Here is a 20,910-nt window from a genome sequence, read left to right as displayed (position 1 = left end):
TCCTGAATTTCTGCTGCTTGTTTCTGCTTTGCAATGGTGGAAGAAGCTGTTGGGTCTTGCCCTGCCCAGGTGAACCCAACACTTGCTGGTAGCTTTGGCTTTCTAGCTGCTGCATGCATCTGTGCCTTCTTACCACAGTTCTTTCCATTCCATTTCCCCCAGTGCTTCTAGCCCATATTCACACTCTGTCTTATATTGCCTATGTCCAAGATCACTTCTTAAGCAGCACCCAGGTGACCCAGGTCCCCAGCTCCCACTAAGGGCTATAGAAAGCCTGTTGTGACAGCCCTGCACCTCTTGTAACAGTGGTTTCTCTATCCCACCTTCAAAACCCAAACAATCCTGCTTGCCTCTCTCTTTCCTGTGGTGCCCTCTCTCCACCTCAGGCATATGGTGCTATTTCCATGCTGCTCCCTGGCTCACAGCCTTTGAAGGACTGGCAGAGGAAGGTGGCAGCAGAAGGCCATTGCAGGGTCTGCTCCTCCCCAGCAAACAGGACAACTGATCCCAGGGGCACACCTTCTAAATGGAATAGATGACAAGAAAGGGAAAAAAAATCCCTTTATGACCTGCACCCTGCAGAGACAGGTGCTCCCTTCTGTCATCCCTCTAGGCCTGAAGACAGGCTCCAACATAGAGAAGCTGGAGTTAGAGGCTAACACAAGAGGAGAACCAAAACTCTTTTCCTCTGTTCTGTTTATCCCAGAAGCTATGAAATACATGCCTTTCAAAGATAGATATTGCTAAGATAGACATAGATAGATTCAAAGATAGACATTCCTCCACTAATATAAATTAGTTTAGGCCCCACACTTGATCCTTCTGGTAAATTCAGTGTATTGTCTCAGCTTCTGCTTCAATAGGACTCTCAGAGCTCTCCGATGCTGGCAAGTTGCTTTCAGCACTCAGTGCCATTGCTGCATGGTGGGGGAGAGCAGTGGCTACTTTACCCAGATCCCACCTCACTACAGCATTTCCATTGTCATTTCAGGAAAACTACAGACAAACCAGAACACCTTTCACCACAAACTGCTTTTGTTATCAGGCAACTGTATTTGCCAAAATGTCCGAGAACTTGGGTGTTGCCTCTGGAATTTGGAAGGATAAAATCACCACACATCCCACCACCCTGCTCTCTTTGAGACATTTCTGACTAGGCTCACATGATGTGGTTGCCTCCAATTAGGAGGGACTGGGATCAGTGATTCAGGAGGTCACTTCCAGTCCTGCAGTCCTTAAATAGCATGGAAAGAGTTAGTCTGAAGTTGCCAGTAGAAAGCAGCGGTAATTGTTAAAAATGGCTCACGGCCTGGAAATGTGTGACTAGGGCAGGAGAGGGGAGATTCTGGTCCCAGCTGCTGCTTAACTCAAATCATTATGTCTGGTGGATCTTTAATACTGCTGCCCTTTATGATCTGAGGAAGTTTATCCCCTGGGAGCAAAGGCTCTTCCCAGCCCTGCAAGGCCCTGTGATCTCTGTGCATATTGACTCATGCTGGCTACTGGCAGTCGGTCTGGGTCAGCAGCAGCACACAGACTGACAGAGTGACTCAGTGCCATCAGAAGTGGCCAGTATCCAGAGCTCTATCTGTTGCTCTCCTAGGTCAAGATGGATGTACTTTTGACATATGTAATTTTCTCTTTCCTGCACTCGATTCAGTCCTGGGAACATCTCCTTGTAGGATGCAATAGGCACCACTGCATCTTCTGTCCAACCCTTGGCAGAGCAGTTAGATGCTCAGGAGTGTGCTTGTATATTAGAATTAATTGCGAGGACTGCTTTAGGAGCCTTTGCTTCTTCAAAACAAACACAAAAGCCAAACAGTCTAATCGACAACCGCAGAACAAAGCCCTTCCCTTCTTTCCCACATGCATAGCCAATATTAAATAACATCCTCTTGTCCAAACTGGGACAGATCCCTGTTCACCTTGGGCACGTGGAGCCTTGAAGGAACATTCTTACACAGGATATTAGATCAAAAGTACTTATGGAAAAACATGTTTATATGGATGTGTTTATATTCACACGTAATTATGCAGCAGTGAGGCATTTTATGGTCTTGTCCTTTCTCTGTCTCCAACAAAGACCGCCTTTAATGTCTCAGTGATGTGCCAACTCAATGTTTACATCCCCCTTTATTGAGAAAGCAACTGTGTGGTGTCTGACAGCAGTATTTCCTCTCTGTTATAAGCAGCACCAACAACTGATTTTCATTTCCTTATAGAAGAAACCCACATTTGTCCTCCCCAAAGGCAAAAAAAAGTTGTATAAAATGTGCTTCCCAAGGAATAATTTCTGGGCATGATATGATACCAGCCTTGAGTCCTGATGCTGAAAATTGTTCTGTAAGTTATTTCTGCAAGTTCCTCCTTTAGCCTGCAGCTGAGAGTGCACGTACTAATAACTCAGCAGAATAATACATGTGGTAAGATATTCAGTAATATTCAGCTTTACCCGTGCATTCCTTCTCCTCTGTTTTTGTACAGCGTTCCCCTTCTTCTTACAGTTAAGCCTGGACATATTTTTTCTATTTTAAATTTTCCAATGATTTGTACAAGAGAGTATTAAATTGCTAAAGGGCATATTAAGTATTACTGCTCTGTTAAACTTGAATGAAGCAATGCAAGTCTGGAACGCATTTAATAAATCTGCAGCCCGATAAGGAAACTCTCTTCGCCGAATCTGACATTCCTTTGCACTAATCACCTTTGTGAACGAACTGCCTCCAATTCTCTTATTCTTTCAACTTTCTCACCCCAGAACTAAAACCAGCTGCAGGCTTCCCCTTCTCTTGGCACCATATAATTTAAAACCCTTTCCCCAGCCTTGAGAGGAAGGTGTGCAGGAGCCGGGCACTGTAGAGCCTGCAGATCTGTCCACATGGCCTCGCTGGAGCACCCCTTGCTTACATGTTTCCAGGGTTTTTTTAGTTGGAAAATGAGTACATAGCACAGTCAGCTCTGAGGAGGGCTCGTGGTGAGTATGTGGAAGTTGTACCAAGAAAAGACCTACAGCAGTGAAGGCAGGGGGAGGAGACCAAACCAGGCCATCCAAAATTGCCTGGGAAAGCTTGGAGATTTAATACTGAATATTTTTCTTTAACCCATTTTTTAAAAAATTGCTTCTTTCATTTGAAAAGCTCACAGGTCATCTCCAGGGTGATTGACCTCCTTAATTTGACCCACAGGGGGAGTGGTCATTGAATTAGGCTCCGTGAGGAAAGAGTTTGTGAAATGTGAAACCATTTCAGTGGCGATATATGGTGACAAATCAGTTTTGATGGATGACCACTCTTCTAGATGGCTTTGCTTTGCATTTCAGTTTCTTCTGGTAGTGTATCGCTTCATTGCATCTGTCCTCAGTCGCTGCACCTTCTCACCTCACAGAGCTGTTCTGGCCTGTCTGCTGCATGCTGCACTTATATTTAGCATATTAAATAAATTAAGTCAGGAAGATTATGAAACCCACTTCAACAGAGATTTCAACCCTTGTGAGAAGCCTGTATAAACTCTCAGACCTGCTGATAAAAGAGCAAAGAGAAAATCTCCAGGTCTCGATGATGAAAGCTTCAGCTTTCTCATATCATATGATAAATAACATTGTTATAGTCAACACTTCTTGCCCGTGATAGCCTCTTGCACAGCCCCGGACTCACTCTTGATCCTCGCTTGGAGGGAAAGGCTGGCAGTGGCAGAGCATGTACACAGCTACCCTGTACCTGCTGCTATGCTCCTAGAACTGCTCCTAACAACTGCTCATCTTGACAGCCTGCCCACCTATGTGCCACTGTACCCAGGTACCACCTGGGCACTCAGCCTCCAGCCCAGGAGGAGCTGGAGAACAAGAGAGGAGGGTTAAGAGGCAGAGGAGATGATGGGCTGTCTGCCAGGTAGCAGGAAGATAGAACACCACCTTTTATTTAGGAGAGAAGGACAGATGGTGAAGGCAAAATAGTAGCTACAGGATTGATGGTTGAGTCCTGGAGCCTAGTGAGAGGAAATTGTGTGTCCTTCTCCTTTAAAGTGAATGTACAGTAAAGGGTACCCATGCTGTGTGCCAGACTGGCAGGACAGAAAAGGAAAGCCGGTCCGTGTGAAGAGGGCAAGTACTGTATTGACAGCGAGAGCACAAGGCTCCTCATACTTTTCTGATGACACGTTTCAACCCAGATCAAGCTCTTTAGGAGTGAGCTGCCTCATGTGTCACAACCCTCAAATCCTTGGCCTCTGCACTGAGACTACCAACGAGAATGCCAGCTATGATGGTGGGTTTATTTTCACTGGACTGAATGGACTTCCCTCTCATTCCACAGAGAGCACGAGACAGCTGTAAGTTACCAACAGCTTTTCCTTGGAGAGGGGCCCGAGGCATAAGATTTAAAGCACCTAATCTCTCTCTGTGCCCGTGTCCCAGAATCTATGTTCTGTCCGGCCGAAAATAGCTAATAAGGAACCACAGGCAAGTCTACCTAACGCAGACTGCACATACCCCTTGAGGTGCTGCTGGAGGAGAGGTAATGGGAAAGGGGGGGGAAAATATGGGGGAAGGCTCCTGCCTCAAGTGAAGAAAGAGATCCAGGTTCCCGCACCTGAAGTGAAGACTGGGTATGTCACGTGCTCCTAAATGTGCCCAGCAAAGCTGGGATTATGATAGTGAATGATCTCACAAGAGAGCGACAAGGTTTAGGCTATTCATCTTCTTTTGGGCTTTGATGTCACCAGAAGAAAGGTGTGGAAGTTTAATTTGTTCCTCCCGCTGCCAAAAGTCAATGGGAATATGTTTTTGCAGGTTTGATGTTTGTTCACAAAAGGTTGTTACAGCCCCAGCTTGCAAACGACTTTTCACAGCCTCGGCTTCTTTGGTTGGCTTTTGAGAGCAAGCTGTGTATTATCATTTCACTACTCAGCAACACGCTTCCTCCCTCTTCCTCTCCCTCCAGCGCGCCTGGCTTTTGCCCAGATCACGAGACGTGGCCACTCCCTGGTTTTCATCTTCTAACATCCCGCCACATCTCGCACCACCTCCCGCCCGGAATCTCTTGCATTCCTCGGTGCCCGAGCGCTCGCTGCCAGCCAGAAGCGCTCGTTCGGCTCTGTCCCGGCTCTCTGGGCATTCCCTTCCCCTGCCGCCCGGCCGGGAGCGCAGCCGCGGAGCCGGCACGGACGGCGAGCCCCGGGCGCTTTTCGGGAGCCGCACCCGCTGCCGGCGCTGCTCCACCTGCCCGGGCCGGGCCGGGATGGCCGCGGCTCCCTCTAGTGCCCGCCGGGCTCCGGGCAGGGAACGAGCCCGCTGGGAGCCGGCATCGCCCCGGGCAGCTTCGCCCCGCGACTCTGCCCGGAGAGCCCGGCTGGAGACATCGGCTCTTTCTTTCCTCCAAGGCAAGAACGCCGGGGAAGGAGCAGAGTCCGCCCCAAAAGCGCTGAGGGAAAGGAAGACCTTAATTTCTTGCATGTAGAATAATTTGTTCGCTTCCCGCTGCTTCTCATTATAAATGCTATTTTTCCCAAAACAGGATGTTGGGCCAGGGGAGGTAATATAAACAGATGCATTCTTTGAAAGCTTGCGGTGCATTTTTGCGGAGCGCAGACTCTGCACTGGAAATGCAGAGACCCATGAGGTATGGGAACAAGGGAGCACAGCAGCAGGAGGAAAAACCCTTCCTCTGACAAAAGTGAGTCAGCCCAGAGCCTCCCTTGACTTTAGTACTTTTTCTTGAGAAGCAGAGGGCACAAAGTTGAGACTGAGAGGTGGAGAAAACCTCTAAACAAAGCTGATATTGGTAGCTTACTGGAAGAAAGCTTGAAACAGTAATATAGGCAGCTTTGCTTCCTTTTTAAAAACCTGCAGCATTTGTTAATTTACACCAGCACTCACCTTTGATGAGCAGAACAAAAAAACAACGAACAAATTCCATCCCTGCTCATTTCCCCTCAGACTGGATGCAGCACCAAAAGCCAGTGACTGCCAGGGTTAAGTAGTTTCACCTGGATCCATCACTTCATCCAGGCACAGGTTGAATCTTTTCCTCATTGCTGTGTGCTTCTGTCTTTTATCAGGTGTGGGCTTTTCACAAAGTGTGCCATCAAGAGCAGGGAAAATGGAGCCAGAGAGGCTGTGGCTGGCCTTTTTGCCAGCTCCCTCATGGATATCAAGCTGCACGGAGAATGCCCAATACCTGTACCAGGAGTAGCTTTGCCCAACCCCTCTTGTACAGGGTTCTTCTCCTTACACCTTACTGTTCATCACCTCTGTTTTGGTTTCTTTGCTCTGGTCTCTAACATGTCTTAAATCTTCCAGAAGCAAAAACCTTCTCTCCTTTGTTCTAACTGCCCTGCAGAGTTCCAGAGTGCCACAGTGTTTTGAAGCACATTACACTTGCCTGTGTTCCCATAAGTGCCCACACCAAACATGCTGTGTCACTGCAGCACTAGGGTGGGAACTTGCCATCGCTGCATGTGCCAGCTTGGTGTTGCTCCCCTTGGTTGTTTCAGACTGTGATCCCCTTTATGGTGGCACTTTCAGGCAGGCTCCACCAGCCCTGAACAAAATCACCATTTAGACAGTCTCCAAGCCTGCAGCCCCTACAGCTAATGCAGTGCTTCCCCAAGAGAGAGCTACCAAGTACTGGTGTAGGTTCTGGGCTTGTCCACACCATTTCTCTGTCACATCTCCCTTTGAGCAGAGCAAATGGGAATGATGAGTAAGGGAGTAACACCTTTTGACTCACTGGACTTAAGCAAACTGCTTTTGGACAGACAGGCTGGAAAAAACAATGGATACTTAGGTTTGGCTTGGCTTGGTAATTTGTTCTGTTTCATCTAAATTGAAATGACTGGCATGCACTGGAGAGGAAGGGAGAAGGGGAAAGCTGACTATTCCCAGGCATTGAGCACTGCAGTCTAGGCCTACTCAGCAAGAGGCTCCCGCAGTTTAACCTGCACTCATCCCCTTCCTGCATAAGGCTTCCTCTGCATGCAAAACATCTTTTTTCCAGAATCTACTGTTTCAATTGAACATCACTGTGAGGTAAACACAACATTATTATCATTACCATTTCTAATTACTATCACAATTTTATTTTAATTATTACCAGTAAGAGGAGTCTTCAAAAATATGACATGTCAGTGCTGGCTTCACAGTACATAAGGACTGGCCAAAACCTGAAGGGCTATTTTGAAGAAGGTATGGATTACCTGTCCTGTTTCAAATTTCTTCTCCTAGCCCACTATCTGGTAGGAAAGCAAGGAAGTTTTTCCCATGGAAAATTTCCCCAGGGGAGTTCTCAGGACCTCCTTTTTATTTCCAGAGGAAGACAAACAAGTGCAAAGTCCCAAAGTGGTTTAAGGGAGCTACATTCAGCTGTCTTCCAGTGGTGCCCATGCTCTCTGCTGAGCCTGGGACTGAAAGAGAAGGAGGGAGGTGGAGGGAAAAGCACTGTGGGCACTGAGCACTTGCACCATTGTGGATTGTGAGGCGTCTGGGGCACTTTTCACAGACACTGGTGGGAAGCAGAGGAGCACAACTCCTCCCTGCAGAGACTGTAAATAAGGCCAACAGTGCAAGCGTTTGGGTTTGCATAGTCTGGCTCTGCCGCAGCTATTGTGATCCCTGTTATTCAGGAATTCTACAAAACCTTACCAATTCTCATAAAAGTTTTGCAGAGTAGATAAATAGTTCACTCCAGCATTTGCAGTGAGGGGAAAAGGAAAGCTTTAAGCAATTAGGCTGGGCCACACAGCGATTGGGCAGCGGGCCGGGCCGCCAGCCGCGCACGGCTCCCCCAGCATCCTCATCTGGCTGCTCTAGCAGGAGCAGCAGCTTTTGGAAAAGATGCTGACCTGCAGCTAGATGCGTTTTCCCTGGATTGCTCCAGTGAGCTTTGCTATCTATTTGCACTTTTCTATTTTGTAGAGAAGTAAGAAGCTCTTAACTTTGGTCAGAGCTGTTCTTGGCCAAGGTTTTTCCGATGCCTCTGTTCCCTTTCCTGTGGTGAAAACAGAGAAGTGCGCTGGGTCTCACCTTGCCTTCCTTGCTGGATCTGGCTGCTGTAGTGCTCTACCATCTCTATAGGAGATGAAAACACTTGAAGCTCTTTTGGGTTAACCAGCCCATGTCCATAAGGATTTAGAGAAAGTTTGAGAAGCCCCAGTCCCGGGGCAAAAAGAGGACATTGTATTTTCTTTTTGAGAAGCAAAAAGCTTATCTTCTTTTTCTTGCAAAAAGCAAAAAGCTTTTTAACTCAGAAGATATTGTTTTGGAAAATCAGAGCTGACTGCACTAATTCCATCTCCTTTTCCCAGTTTTAGAGTGATAAAGCATGCATGATGCTGCTTGACACTGATATTTGTAAGACAAAGTAGAGGTCAAATTTGCTGAATGCTTTCCAAATTCCAGTGAGGTTTATCACAAAGAGCCCCATGCACAGACCCAAGTGGCGTGACTGACAAGAGCCGGATTGTGGAGTCACTAGAAAGCTCAGTTTCCAGCCAGTGCTGATGGGCCAAATCATGTTATTTGGGGCAAAACCTGATGGAAAGCTACAACTGTGCAGAGAGACTCCAAGTTTCTGACACCAAACTCCATTGTGAAGAGCCGGGTTTTCGTGCTTCAAGGAAAAAGTGCTTTCATGCAGCACTGTCCTCTACCAGCACCATCCTGCCTAGGTCTGATGAGAAAGAGCTTTGAACTCAGCTCCTGTGGGGCAGGCAGGAGGCTGCTGCTTTCCCTCCCCCACACACTGACATCTCCCCTGGATCTCTGCAGCCTCTATGGAAGAGAAGCACTGCTGGGTTTTCTTTGCCAGCTTCCTGTCCAAAAAAGTACAGGAAGAAATTTTCTTTTCCACAGCAAGTGCTGACAGGACTAGCAGAAACTTGTCCAAGGGAGATTGGCAGCAGTGCCCACCAGTACGCCATCAGTGAGAAACCGGCTCGGTTTCCCCCAGCCCACTCAAACACCAGCCCCCAGGGCTGCTGCTGGCACTGAGTCTCTGCTCACATCTGACTGACACTATGCAGGCTTCCTTGCACCCTGATGGGCTTACCTGCCAGTGCATTTCAGCCTCCCTGCCCAAAGCCAGAGGGAAAGGATTTGGTATTGCTAAGCCCCGGTTGTTTCAACAGAGACAGGCCAGCACCCGTCCTAACACTCAGAACAGAAAACCAGATCTGGAGCAGGAACAAAGCTTATACCTGCAAGGTGAGCTCAAAATCAAGAGCCTTCCTCCACTATGAAAGTTTAGAGCCAGGCTCCACAGCTCATGCATCTCCACGGACACTTGGAACAGGATTATGTCCACATTTGCGCAATCTCCTCTAAGACGCTCCCCAGAAGATCTAGGCGAAAGCTCTAATGATGTGTGCTGTCCAGGTGAAGGAAGGACAGGGAAGTGATGAGAGGAAAGCCCCAGATCTCTCAGGTGAGAGTCATATGCCTCTGCCTGGTGAGTAGCAGGTGTCAGTATCGGGTTTATAAGTGCATCAGACAAAACTGACTACTTGGTGAGCTGTGTGAGAACTCTTTTCACTCTGTGGTGGTTGCTGAACCAAGTGAGGCATCACTTCTTTTTCTGGGTTTTTAAGCACTGTGGAAAATCAAATGAAAACACAGCTTAGACCACATACATGAACACAGGTCTGATGACTTTTCAGGTAGGCTACATGTGCCATATATTGTAGGAGAAAATGTGACTGTATTCTTGCAAATGGCTAAATTTACAAGACGTGACTTCAGCCACAAGTCTATCTGCTCACTCCTCCTAACTGCTACAGGAACACCATTCCCAAACACAATGACATTTTACAACTATACCATTTCTGCAGGTGTTTAGTATGCAACTGAACAGATAAAACTTGGAATTAATCTTTGTCCCAAAAGGAAATAAATGGTCTGCAGAAGAGCTAAAACATCATTCACATTTAGGCAGTTAACCGAAAGGTTTTCCCAGTTTTAAGGAAAAGACTCCAAGAAATTAAAATTTTCAAAAGTAGCTGTTCTGCCTTCTACAACCTAGGGTTGATCTTACAGCAGAAAAGAAAGATCAAGGACTAAGACACTTGGCTAAATTATCATCAGTTCTTTTTCACAACCTTTCTGTGTAACATTTGGAATATCACTTACACACTTGCTATATCCATTCCCAATGTATCAAATGGGGATAACAGCACATCTTTACCTCCTGTGGATCAAAAGGATAAGTATATGAATGATATCATTAAACAATATGGTTCATTAATAAATACCCTACACAGGCTGACCCTGGCAAATACAGCCAAATAGAACCAAATAGAGAAAGTGAAAATTGAAAAGGCTCACAGCTTTTCTGTGAAGCATAGGTTCCTCATTGCCGGTTCCTCTAGCACGTTTATCCACCATGATCTTGAGAATCTTGTCTTCTTTGAGGAGTCAGAGACTAACACCTGCAGCTGACTTCCTCTCCCTGAGCTTCCCACCACACCAACTGGATAGGAAGCTTCAAGAAGAGAAACCCCTGTGTGCCATGGGAAACCATAGCCTGGACTGCCACTCTTGTGTCTGGCACGAACTGTACTGAAACTCTGTTTCTTTCCTGCACCTAGCCTGGAGATCATCATGAGTTCTACACTGTGACATACAATTGGCTTTTGCTACATGACAATGGTCCCATGACCCTTGAGGTTATCCAGTCTCCTCTAGTAAACTGGAGAACTGCAGGAATACTTTCCTTTGTGGCACAGTAACTAAATATTACTCTGCCTGTTAGCAGCAACACTGTGCCAAGGATTTGTTTCACTCTGCTTGTCACTTGCACTTGGAGAGAGGTTTGCAGAAGGATCAGATCTGTGTGTCTGATGAACTCCTGCACATCAGCAACAGGAATAAGGCTCTGTGCTTATGCTCTGCCAAGTTTGTGAAGTGGCAATTTGAAAACATAAGGGAAAAGCAAAATCCAGTACTGTCCTGCTTAACAGTACAAATCACAATTTTGAAGCAGCATTTGATTGGAAGCATTGTATCAAGATTTCTAGATAAGACAAAGCCACAGAGTGAGCAGCCTGTGTGCCACTGCTGCTGGCTGCTCTGTATCATCCTTGTGTTTAGACAAATAACCTTAAGAACAGCATCACCACCATGTATTCCTGCTAATCTCTACTTTTCACAGCACTGATTGCCCTGCAGTATAGCTGAATTCTTTAGTTTTCTGGGGTTTTTTTGTCCATTTGGTGCCCAAAGAAGGGAACAGAGAGATGACAAAATTTTGAATAAAGCACACTCCAATGTGCCTGCCTGACAGCAGTTTTATTAACTCACCATTCCAGCCACAACCAGTTAAATACAAAACCAACTCACATTCCTTCTTTACACACTCAGAAAAGGAAATCCACATGTTTATATTCAAAATCTGCATTTAAATAAACCAGTGGTCAAATATTGCCATCTTATGTTGTCTGCAAGGCCAAATTTGTATTTGCAGAAAACTTTCCCCTTCCCCCATCCCACTGCTCCCACAACAACCTTACTGCAGGCTCTTCCAAGATGACAGGCTTGTCCATTGGTGCTGAGACTCAACCATTACGGTGTGCTGGTGCTCTCCTTACACACACACACTGATCTTCTGAAGCTTACAGCTGAGCTTCGATGCTCACTGCACGCTGCAGCTTGACATACAACACCATTCCCAGACAAACCAAAGAAAAGTTACGACTGTTTCTCAGCTGTGGGACATCAGGAGTTGATTTATGCTGGTTGCAATTTAACTTTCAACCTTCACACTAAGATCCCTTCCCACCCACTTTAAATATTCTGTAGTGAAGTTTTTTTTACCCTCCAGTGGCCATTTCTCACGGCGTTGCCTTCCGGCACCTTCCTACCATACCTGTGGGTACTTAAGCAGAGCCTAACTTTGCAAACCCTCCCTTGGGAGAGATTCTGCAAAAGTTGTTCCAGTGATTCCACTGCCAGTAGACAGCCACTTCCAAGGCTCGGTAACACCCTTGTTCTTCCCATGGAATCTGTGTGTGGAGGTCTGTATGTAGCAACACTCAGTTCTTTACTCTGGTCTTGGCTCATGCAAGCAGACTGATCAACAGTGTTTTATGTGTTAGTTGAACTCCTTGCAAAAAAGTCCTTAAAAATAAAACAGAAGGAATGCTGTGGTACTGTATTACAGTATTTTAGCTCTCAAAAATGTTGCTGTGTTGTTTTAGGCTAATGTTCTAACATCACAGATGTTCCTTTTCTTAAAATGGAGGGAATGATCAGAGCACCATTACTCTTAGCTGGGAATTTATTATCAGGTCTTTATTTTTTAAAAGAATGTAGAATTTTATTCTTTGGCAGACAACGTTTTTCATTTGATAAGAGCATAAAAGCTGGCATGCAGTGTGGTTTCCTTTGCTAGTCAAAAAACATACCTGTACATTCAATTTAATGGTATCACATACTGAAAGGAGGAAAAATTCCATGGCTTGAATTCACAGACGTATGCTCCAACATTTAAAATTTGTGGCTTTGCTCGTGTTTATGCTACAATGTACCATTTTACATCCTAACACTCAACTGATTCATCAAAGATCCACGATAAAAGAACTGCAAAGAAACTGGAATGCTTTAAATACACCATCAGGTTTATGTACTTCAGTTCTGCCAAGCTACTTCTCTACATACAAGTAGAGAACATTTGAGATACTTGGACGTAGCCTTGCATCACCAACAGAATTCACGTGGAAGAGAAGTAAATTGAACAGAAACAAAAAATGGCACAATTTGTCATTGTCACTTGAAAATTAAGACTCAAATTTATTTTTTTTTCCAGAATGCTGCATTTTAACAACAGTTGATTCTCTCTTTAGTGTGAAAGCACTGATACTTCACCTACATTGTAACATCACTCTGACTACTGAAACTTTTATGCCTGGCCATGAAACACCATATCAAATAAAAATGCAGTGTATGGAACTAAGTTGTTTCTCTCCCGGATGAAACTTCTACTCAGCAGCCACAGAACACTGGACAATGTACTTCAATGTACTGAGTGCACATCTCAGGTGAGTCAAACAATTCAGACCTCAGCTCACACCTCCGGATAGCTTGGGAGATGGAATAACCCAGAAGCAACCTGCTCCAGTCTTACTGCTCAAGTATGACTTTCAGGGCATGCCCTGTGCCATATCCAGCCCTGCTCTCTTGGGTGCAAGTCCAGCGTCCTACCCACAGCCTCTGTGTCCAGGCAGGAAAACCAGTGTAAGCAAGAGGACTATGGCGCCAGGAAGAAATGTGCAAGTTTTATTTTTGAACATCATTGGATTGAAAAATAAAGAATCATATGGCTTATTGATATTTCAGGAGATAGTAGTGAATAAGTTAAAGAAGATTTCATTCCAAAACATATGTTGCTTCATTTATAGCTAAGCTAATGTAGACACATATTTTCTTATTTTTGTAAGTGTTGAACAGCCACCTTTCCCCACCGCCCCCCCCCCCCCCCCAAAGATCTCAAAGTTGGCACTTTCTAAAAAGCTGTTATGGACTACAGGCTTACAAATAGTGATTTTTTTTTTTAATAAGAAATATTCTTCAGACCCAAATATAATTATTTAAATCAACTTCTTCCTGAGCAACTTAGAATTTGGAATGTGCTGAAAAGTTTCAATAAATAAATCAAAGATTTACCAGCTTATAACGTACCTTTTAAAAGTTAAGCAGAATATATTTAATGACAGAGAAATAGGCCATAGGACCAGGAATATTAGATGCTATGTGCCAGATAAATTTAAGAACTACCATTTGAGGAGGAGAGGCCAGGTTGATTGTTACGAAAATACAACAATATTAAAACCTAGCAAGTAAATCACGAAGCAGCTTCTGTATTCAGATTATAAGTAGTGATGGCTGAAGATACCATTAAATAAACAAACAGATAGAAAAAGACTTTACTGTAAGCGGCAGTGAACTCTCAGGACGGGTGAATGTGTTAAGTGACTATATTCTGTTAAAACGTTGGCAGAAAAAACAGAATTTCAAAAACATGAGAATACTAGTTCTTTCCAAAATATAACAACTCCACAGTGTGTAAACTAATCATTACTCTTTCAATGTAATTTCATAGAAACCACTTAAAATATACAATGCAGCAGATTCATATTTTAGCTAATATGTTAGTTACTATCTGTGTCATTTTCACCTTTCTTTAATGTGCTCCCCCACAGTAGTGCATTGCTACCATCAACCTGGGATGTTAATAATGAGAACAGAATCTTCTTCCTAGTATTTTCTGTAAGTTAGCATCTTGTCTTAACTCTCCTTTATTTTCATTCTCTGTGTACAGGAAAAGACTGAGGGGTGAAGAAGATCGACCATAATTTCTATTGGCTCTCAGCAGGCTCATGGAAGAGGAAAGCCTTGGAAAGCCCATTTGAGCAGATCCTGAGTTTTTACACTTCATCCATCACAAAATAACTTTTGCTTCATGTAGCAAACCAAAGTACGACCTTGCAGATGGCAGCCATGGAATAGGAACCAAAAATTTTCTGGTAGACGTTTGAGAAAGGATGTGAGATAGACAGAGGTGGATTGTCCTCATCCTGGCAAGCAGCTGCAACATCTTGTACCTGCTTCTTTCCTGTGCTCTGGGGACAGGAATTTATTGCTCTTATTCCCTATTAGTCCAACTTTCTCTGGCAACAAAGGTGCATAAGAGGCCAAGGCCTCATCCAGACCCCAAACTCTTCCCTATTCTGCTGTGTAGCAGAATGCCAGGGCCTGTGGGTCTGTCACTTCTGCACCTCCAGGGCTGGCAGGCTGGCCAACAGCCAGCACACATCACAGGGAATGCCACTCCAGGGACACCCACCTGAATAACAACAGCACCTCACACAGCAGTGCTACTTCTCTTTCACCAGCTTCCACCGATCCCTTTTCTAGTGTTGGCAGATAACATTTGTAGTGATTAACAAGGGCAACTTTCACAGTGGCTCTTTCAAACCTATCACTGAATCGGCTTTGGTTTCAGAGAGTGCATCTTCTTGAATTTGTTTGATGATTCTGAACTATTTCAGCTCGAGAAGCTGTGTATGCTCATATTGTTAATCTTCCTTCTAGCTACACTAAAAGCAGGAGTTTGGTGTTTGTGCTGGTGGGGAAGCTGTGTTCAGATTCAGATGTGAACAATTAAATTCTGCAGTTGCACAAATACAGGTTGTGCTTAATAGGAGCTCTGATCACCTGAGCTTTTTAATGAGTAGATTTTTTTGCATATCTTTGGATTTGTGACCCAAAATAATAATAAAAATCTAAAAATACCATTCTTGAACATAAACCCCATATGTTACACCTTTTCCTTTAGTGTGTGATAGAAACATACTCAACTGCTGACATAAAGCTCTTCCTGGCACATTAAATTTGTTGTTGCCATTCACTGACCTGGTAACATTTCCTACTCTGTGAACTAGAAGGTTTTACCAAAAATATCTGGTTCCTGCAGCTTGCCTTACACTCACTAGAGCTGATTTGGCAGAACACCAGCCCTGCTCCTCCAGCACAGGTAATTAAGGAGCTGTTACCTAGCCTCTTTCTGAGCCTGTTATCCTTGGATTTGAAGACAAAGCAATGGCTCTGACCATACCACTGGGATATCAGTGTGCTTTGGACAGAAAGAGGCACTCTTCCCAAATGGCTCACTGCCTGTAGTTCATTAGCTGGTAGTTCATGCCACAGTATTACGCCATGAAGACTTGTTTCTGGTCAAAGAGAGAGATGAGAATCTGTAAAATTTGCTTTTCAAGAATGCCTAATCTATTATTTTGTATTTTGCAGTTCACAAATACCGTGTATTCCAAAAGTTATTTTGTGACAGATGGTAGGTACTTCTCTCCTGAACTACGCTGTAGCAAGGATGCTATAGAGCCAGCACTGTATAATGAATCAAACCTGCAAAATCAGGTATCTCCCAATGGCTCCAGCATGTGGGAATGGTCTCTTCTGTTCCATTTCAAATCCGCTGCGCATTAACTCAGTTCCTTAAGGAATTACTTTTAATAATAATTAAAAAAAAATCTTAAGAAAGCTGGAGGGGTCACCAGAAGAGAAAGGATAGCTCTTCCATCCATCACCTTTTATAGATATCCTCTAGCCACTTTTCATCATCTTCTTCCTCATCATTTATTGGTTCTTCTGTTTCCAGGGGAGAAGGAATGAAGAACTCAGGTCTGGGACTTGGTTTCCTGATATGAGACTTCAGTCCAAACTTGCGCTTCAGCAGGTGGAATTGTTCTTTAACATAGTAATAAAACTCATATTCATATCTCATGCGTTGGTAGAGGATCTGTATTGCTTCTGGAGAGGGGACGGTCTTTTTCACTGTCACAGTCAGATTGCCAAGTTTCCTATGCTCTGTAAAGAAAGAACAACAAGCAACATGGGGGGTGCTGATTAGTAGTGAGACCAGATGTAAACGTTTTAATTTAAGCATTAAGACATGGCCCTGCTACATTACTGATACAAATGAGTTCAAGTTGTCTCTAATAATGGATTTACTTTTAACAAGATATGAAAAAAGACAGATGTTTGAAGTCAGACTTGCATGTTTAAATATGGCTAGTTCACACATGTCTTGTCTGCAGTCACCAAAGACCCTAATTGTCAATGGTTACCTGAAAATGCAAACCACGTCATATGAGCTATGAGCATGAGCTACATGTAGAGAAACCCACAATCTTGCCTAGCTTCGGAAATTTGACATCAGGCACGCCACCGAGCTTAACTAATCAATTATTTCCTATGTGGCATATGGTGACCTGTCTCTGCTGTGCTCTATTATAGTTCAAATCTAAACAGGTACTTGTGAACCTGAATCCATCTCAGGGTAGCACCGAAGGACTGTTGGCATCACCACATGACACCTTAGGATCAACTGTGCCTGTTAACTTCCTCACCCTTTTATAACTGTTAATGGAACTAGACTCATCTTCTTGTCATGCCCTGGAAGATTTCACTACTTTTTTGTTCACCTGACAACTTTTGTATTGGTAAACTAAAATACAAACCTTTTATTGATGATAAGGAATTAGAGTTATTAACAAAAATACTGAGTTGTCTCTTTGCCTTCTCTCTTAATGAATGAGTCTATTACCGGAGATGACTGTATTTAAATGTATTGAAAGCAAAATCTGAAGGCAATAATTTTGCTCTTTTCTAGATGGCAACTGGCTCCCAGAGCATCCTAAGTATTTTCATCCTAAGTATATAACATGGGAACCTAATTCTTATTGTAACAGCAGTTCTTCAAGTCAGAAGTATTCAAAAAGGTCAGGCCATGAAGGAAGCAAAGAAAAAGCTCACATGGAGGAAGCAGACAACAAAGAACATTAAATGTTTCCAGCTGGGTTCCAGTGGCAGCAACCACCCTCACTTCCAGAGGGAGTCCCTGAATCAAAATGTGATTTTACCATGGGCAGAGTTTTGCTCATGTAAGCAGAACAAATGGAGGTCTTCTGAAGCACCTGACAGTGAAGCTTGACAAATGCTTAACATCTCTACAGAGAAACAGATTTTCACAATTGCTTACACATAAAGCTAAGCAATGCAGCACTGGTTCCTAGCAGGAAAAGTTCTTGGGATTCCACAAGCTATATGGTTATCCAAGAGAAATAATCAAGAATAGCTTTTTAGGGAAGAGAGGAACTTTAAACAAAGACAAACCCTTTTATCCCAAGAGGTAATAAAATACTAATAAGTCCATTTAGCAAGCAATGATCTTTAGACAAAAAGTTGGTACAAGATTTTAAATCCTGGAAAGTACAGCAGATGGGCAGAGCACAGCATTGAACATGAACTGCTTTCTTTAAATTTTAAAAGATTAATATTCATATAGATTAAGGTACCCACACTTGTAAAAAACCCTCAATTTTCAGATGGGGAACACACATTTTCCTCCTTCAGAGTAAAAGAATTAGAGAAAAACAACTCAGAACATTTTAATAATACTACATGAGGCAAGTGCTGCTGGGCTGGACATCCTTTTAATCACTGGACTTCACTGTGTCACTCCCATCTGGTGCAGAAGAAAAAAGTTATATCTGAAGTATCTGTGTCTGAAACAGTTTTGTTTATCAACTGCAGCAGAGTAACTTGAAACACAAGAAGAATGATACAAAGAGAAGACATGTTGACTAGCTTATTCAATGCAACACTGTTCTAAATTACAAAAAAAAATATTTAAAGCATTAATTCTATTTTACATCTACACTTTTAATTCCTTCTCTAAAGGAAGAATGGTTTTTATTAGTTGGTAACTATTAAAACATACTACTTTGTAATTAAATGGAACTTTTACACCAAAGTTAGTGGTTCTTTACACTGAAATCTCTTTCTACTCATATATATAAGTAATTAACGGAGTACACAGAAGTCCTCTGTTCTTTAATTACAGTGATGCAAGGCAAAATATGCTCTATATTTACTGACTGTTTTTCAATTTGCTTTGTTTTATTTAGATAGTCGTGAAATTATTAAAATATACAAAAAAAGCAGGATGAGAGATGCAATTTTCAACATGCTATTTAGCTAAGAAAAAGCGTAGAGGAAGGATCAGGAAATGCTTGAATTTCAAACAGACAATGGCATAGAAAGCAGGACCCGTGGTTAGTGAATAGCGTGAAATATTTTTGGTGAAAATATCTGGGTTCCCCAAGAGCTTACTCCCTTCTGCACCACCTTCAACCATAACAGAATAACAAATAACTCATCTTGTTAAATTTTAAGTCAAGTTACCTTTAAATTGCTATTGATGGGTATGAGATGACTACATTCCAGAAAGTCCAATATATTCAGTCTGTCCTTGGGTGAGAAAACTTCCTTATGATTACTGAGCACTTCAAGACATTCCTCCTTATTGTGCTTAACTAATAGCTCCTGCCAGCTTTGTAGTCTGGTTTTCTTTACAAATTCAGCAGCAAATATACACTACTAAATATTGCATTTATTAGCTTAAGCCTTTGTACTGCCTGCCAACTTTGTTTTTATTTTACGTAAGTTATTTCTGCTACAGCAAACTCCATTTAGCTCACTGGAAAAAGCTCTTTACTTATACAGTCCTGGAGGGACTGTAAGTGGGGAAAGCCACTTTCACAGCTCCAGCTCCCTTCGGTGGCTGCTCTCCCAGCAGAGAGAGGCACTTGTGCTTAGCCCAGGAGTGCTGCCAACGAGGACAAGGTGAGAAGCACGAGACTGTTTTCTTTGGGGGTTCTGGTTTGTCTGTGGGGGCAGCAGCATCAGCCAAAGGCACTGTCCTACTGGCATGCCAGGCAGGGAGCAGCTCGGTGCTCCGTGCCACCCTGGCAGCACAATACATTCCTCAGAATTTGCTGTTGCAGTGGCACAGGGGTTTCTGGATGTGTGCAATTCTCTGCTCTGTTCACACACCTATGGCTACAGAAGTACAAATCCGAACAGACAGAAACAGCCACACTCGGGAAGGCTGCAGGGGCTGTGTAAATTTTCTGGCTCCTGTTTGTTTGCCTTGCAGCACAATCATCGGAACTGCACAGCATGAAGAGCTGTGAGGTTTGGGCTGTTGGGTGGCATGAGCTGGGTCTGTGCCTGGCTGCAAGCTCAGCCTTTTGATAAAACAACTGAACTCCGCTATTTTTCGTACTTGAACTTTATTTAGACTACGTTTTAATCTCAAAGACTCTTAAAGGGATCTCTAATACAAATATGGATGAAATCACAAAACTGCCCCTTGAAGTCACCTCAAGCACCTCTTCTCATCATAGAAGCAAAATGGAAAATTAGGTAGATCTGGCTTAAAGCCAAAATACCAATCTGCATATGCTACATAAACCACGCTGCCCCACCAAAGGACCCCCATTTTATGACCTTTGAGACAGCTAACCAGATGGAGGGCAACAAACTATACCATTTACTTCTTAGGGTTATTTTTAAAAAAAATGTGTTTGCTTTGGCATTATTTTAAATTACGAGAAGAATGTACTATACAGTAATGCACCTCCCAGGGCAGCCTGCTCATACCTCAAATTAAGACTAAACTGGTATGCAGATAGGAATGAAGAAAATTAAATTCTTTTGGGTTACCACTTGATGAGTGTTTACTGTTACTTTCCACACTCTCACTTTTTTTTTTTTTAACTAAGAAATGGACATTACTCACTGCAGCAATTCAAACCATAGGGAAAAGTGAGTTTTATAACTTGTGGCTCCAAAAACCCTGAATTGCCATATTTAGACAAAATGATCCTAAAGGCATTCTCCACCTCAGAAGAAACTTTCAGAACGATGTGCTCTCTAGTGTCCTGCTGTTTTAGGGGTGCCATGCAGAGGCTGCTCCTCAGCACCACTCCTGGATGAAGCCACAGGGAGCCAGAGCCCCTGGGGGCCCTTGAGGAGAGGTGAGGGTGGCTGGAGGCCAGCAGAGCCGTGGGCTTGCCGGGCTCACACCCACAGTGGAAGAAGGCCACGCCAAGCTGTGCTGCTCCCACGGCTGTGAGAACATGCTGGCTGTCCCAGACACAAGAAACTCATTTCCTGCAATGGGCAGGGAGGCCCCGCGTCTCAATTGTATGCAGCTGAGTTATGGCACATACCTACTTTTCCAGAGTTTTAAATGGAAATAAATGTATGTCACGGTGGTTAGATGTGATGTATGAAAGGGTGAGGGTCTCTGCTTGATCTGTCTCTCATTGCTGTGGTGCCAACCATGGCTCTGATGGCTATGCTAGAAATGATCTCCCCCGGAATGTTCAACTGCAGCTCAGCAAAAAATTTTCTAGCACAATTTATTTGCTTCACAAACTTGAAATTTTTAGCCTGGCTCTTGAAGGATATCTGGAAATGGACAGTTCGGGGAGAATGATGAGACACTGATGTGCTGGCTTGCATGTCTTTCCAATGGCCACTGGGCTACTGCTCCTCAG

The 20,910-nt window shown here is 43.7% G+C and overlaps 1 protein-coding gene across 2 annotated transcripts in view; it reads right to left on the bottom strand.

Moving 5' to 3' along the window:
* Nucleotides 1–13,243: 13,243 nt before the first annotated feature.
* The window catches only part of UST (uronyl 2-sulfotransferase), a 151,780-nt gene continuing 144,113 nt past the window's right edge, over nt 13,244–20,910 (bottom strand). For both annotated transcript variants that reach the window (XM_064413676.1, XM_064413677.1), the window contains exon 8: nt 13,244–16,369. In XM_064413676.1, coding sequence (XP_064269746.1) covers nt 16,086–16,369 — 284 coding nt within the window. In that variant the 3' untranslated portion in view covers nt 13,244–16,085. The remainder of the gene's footprint in view (nt 16,370–20,910) is intronic.

The sequence above is a fragment of the Passer domesticus genome, chromosome 3 (assembly GCF_036417665.1).
Source record: "Passer domesticus isolate bPasDom1 chromosome 3, bPasDom1.hap1, whole genome shotgun sequence".
In the NCBI taxonomy this organism is placed as follows: domain Eukaryota; kingdom Metazoa; phylum Chordata; class Aves; order Passeriformes; family Passeridae; genus Passer; species Passer domesticus.
The sequence above is the reverse complement of the archived record's forward strand: the minus strand, read 5'-3'. Positions and strand labels throughout refer to the sequence as shown.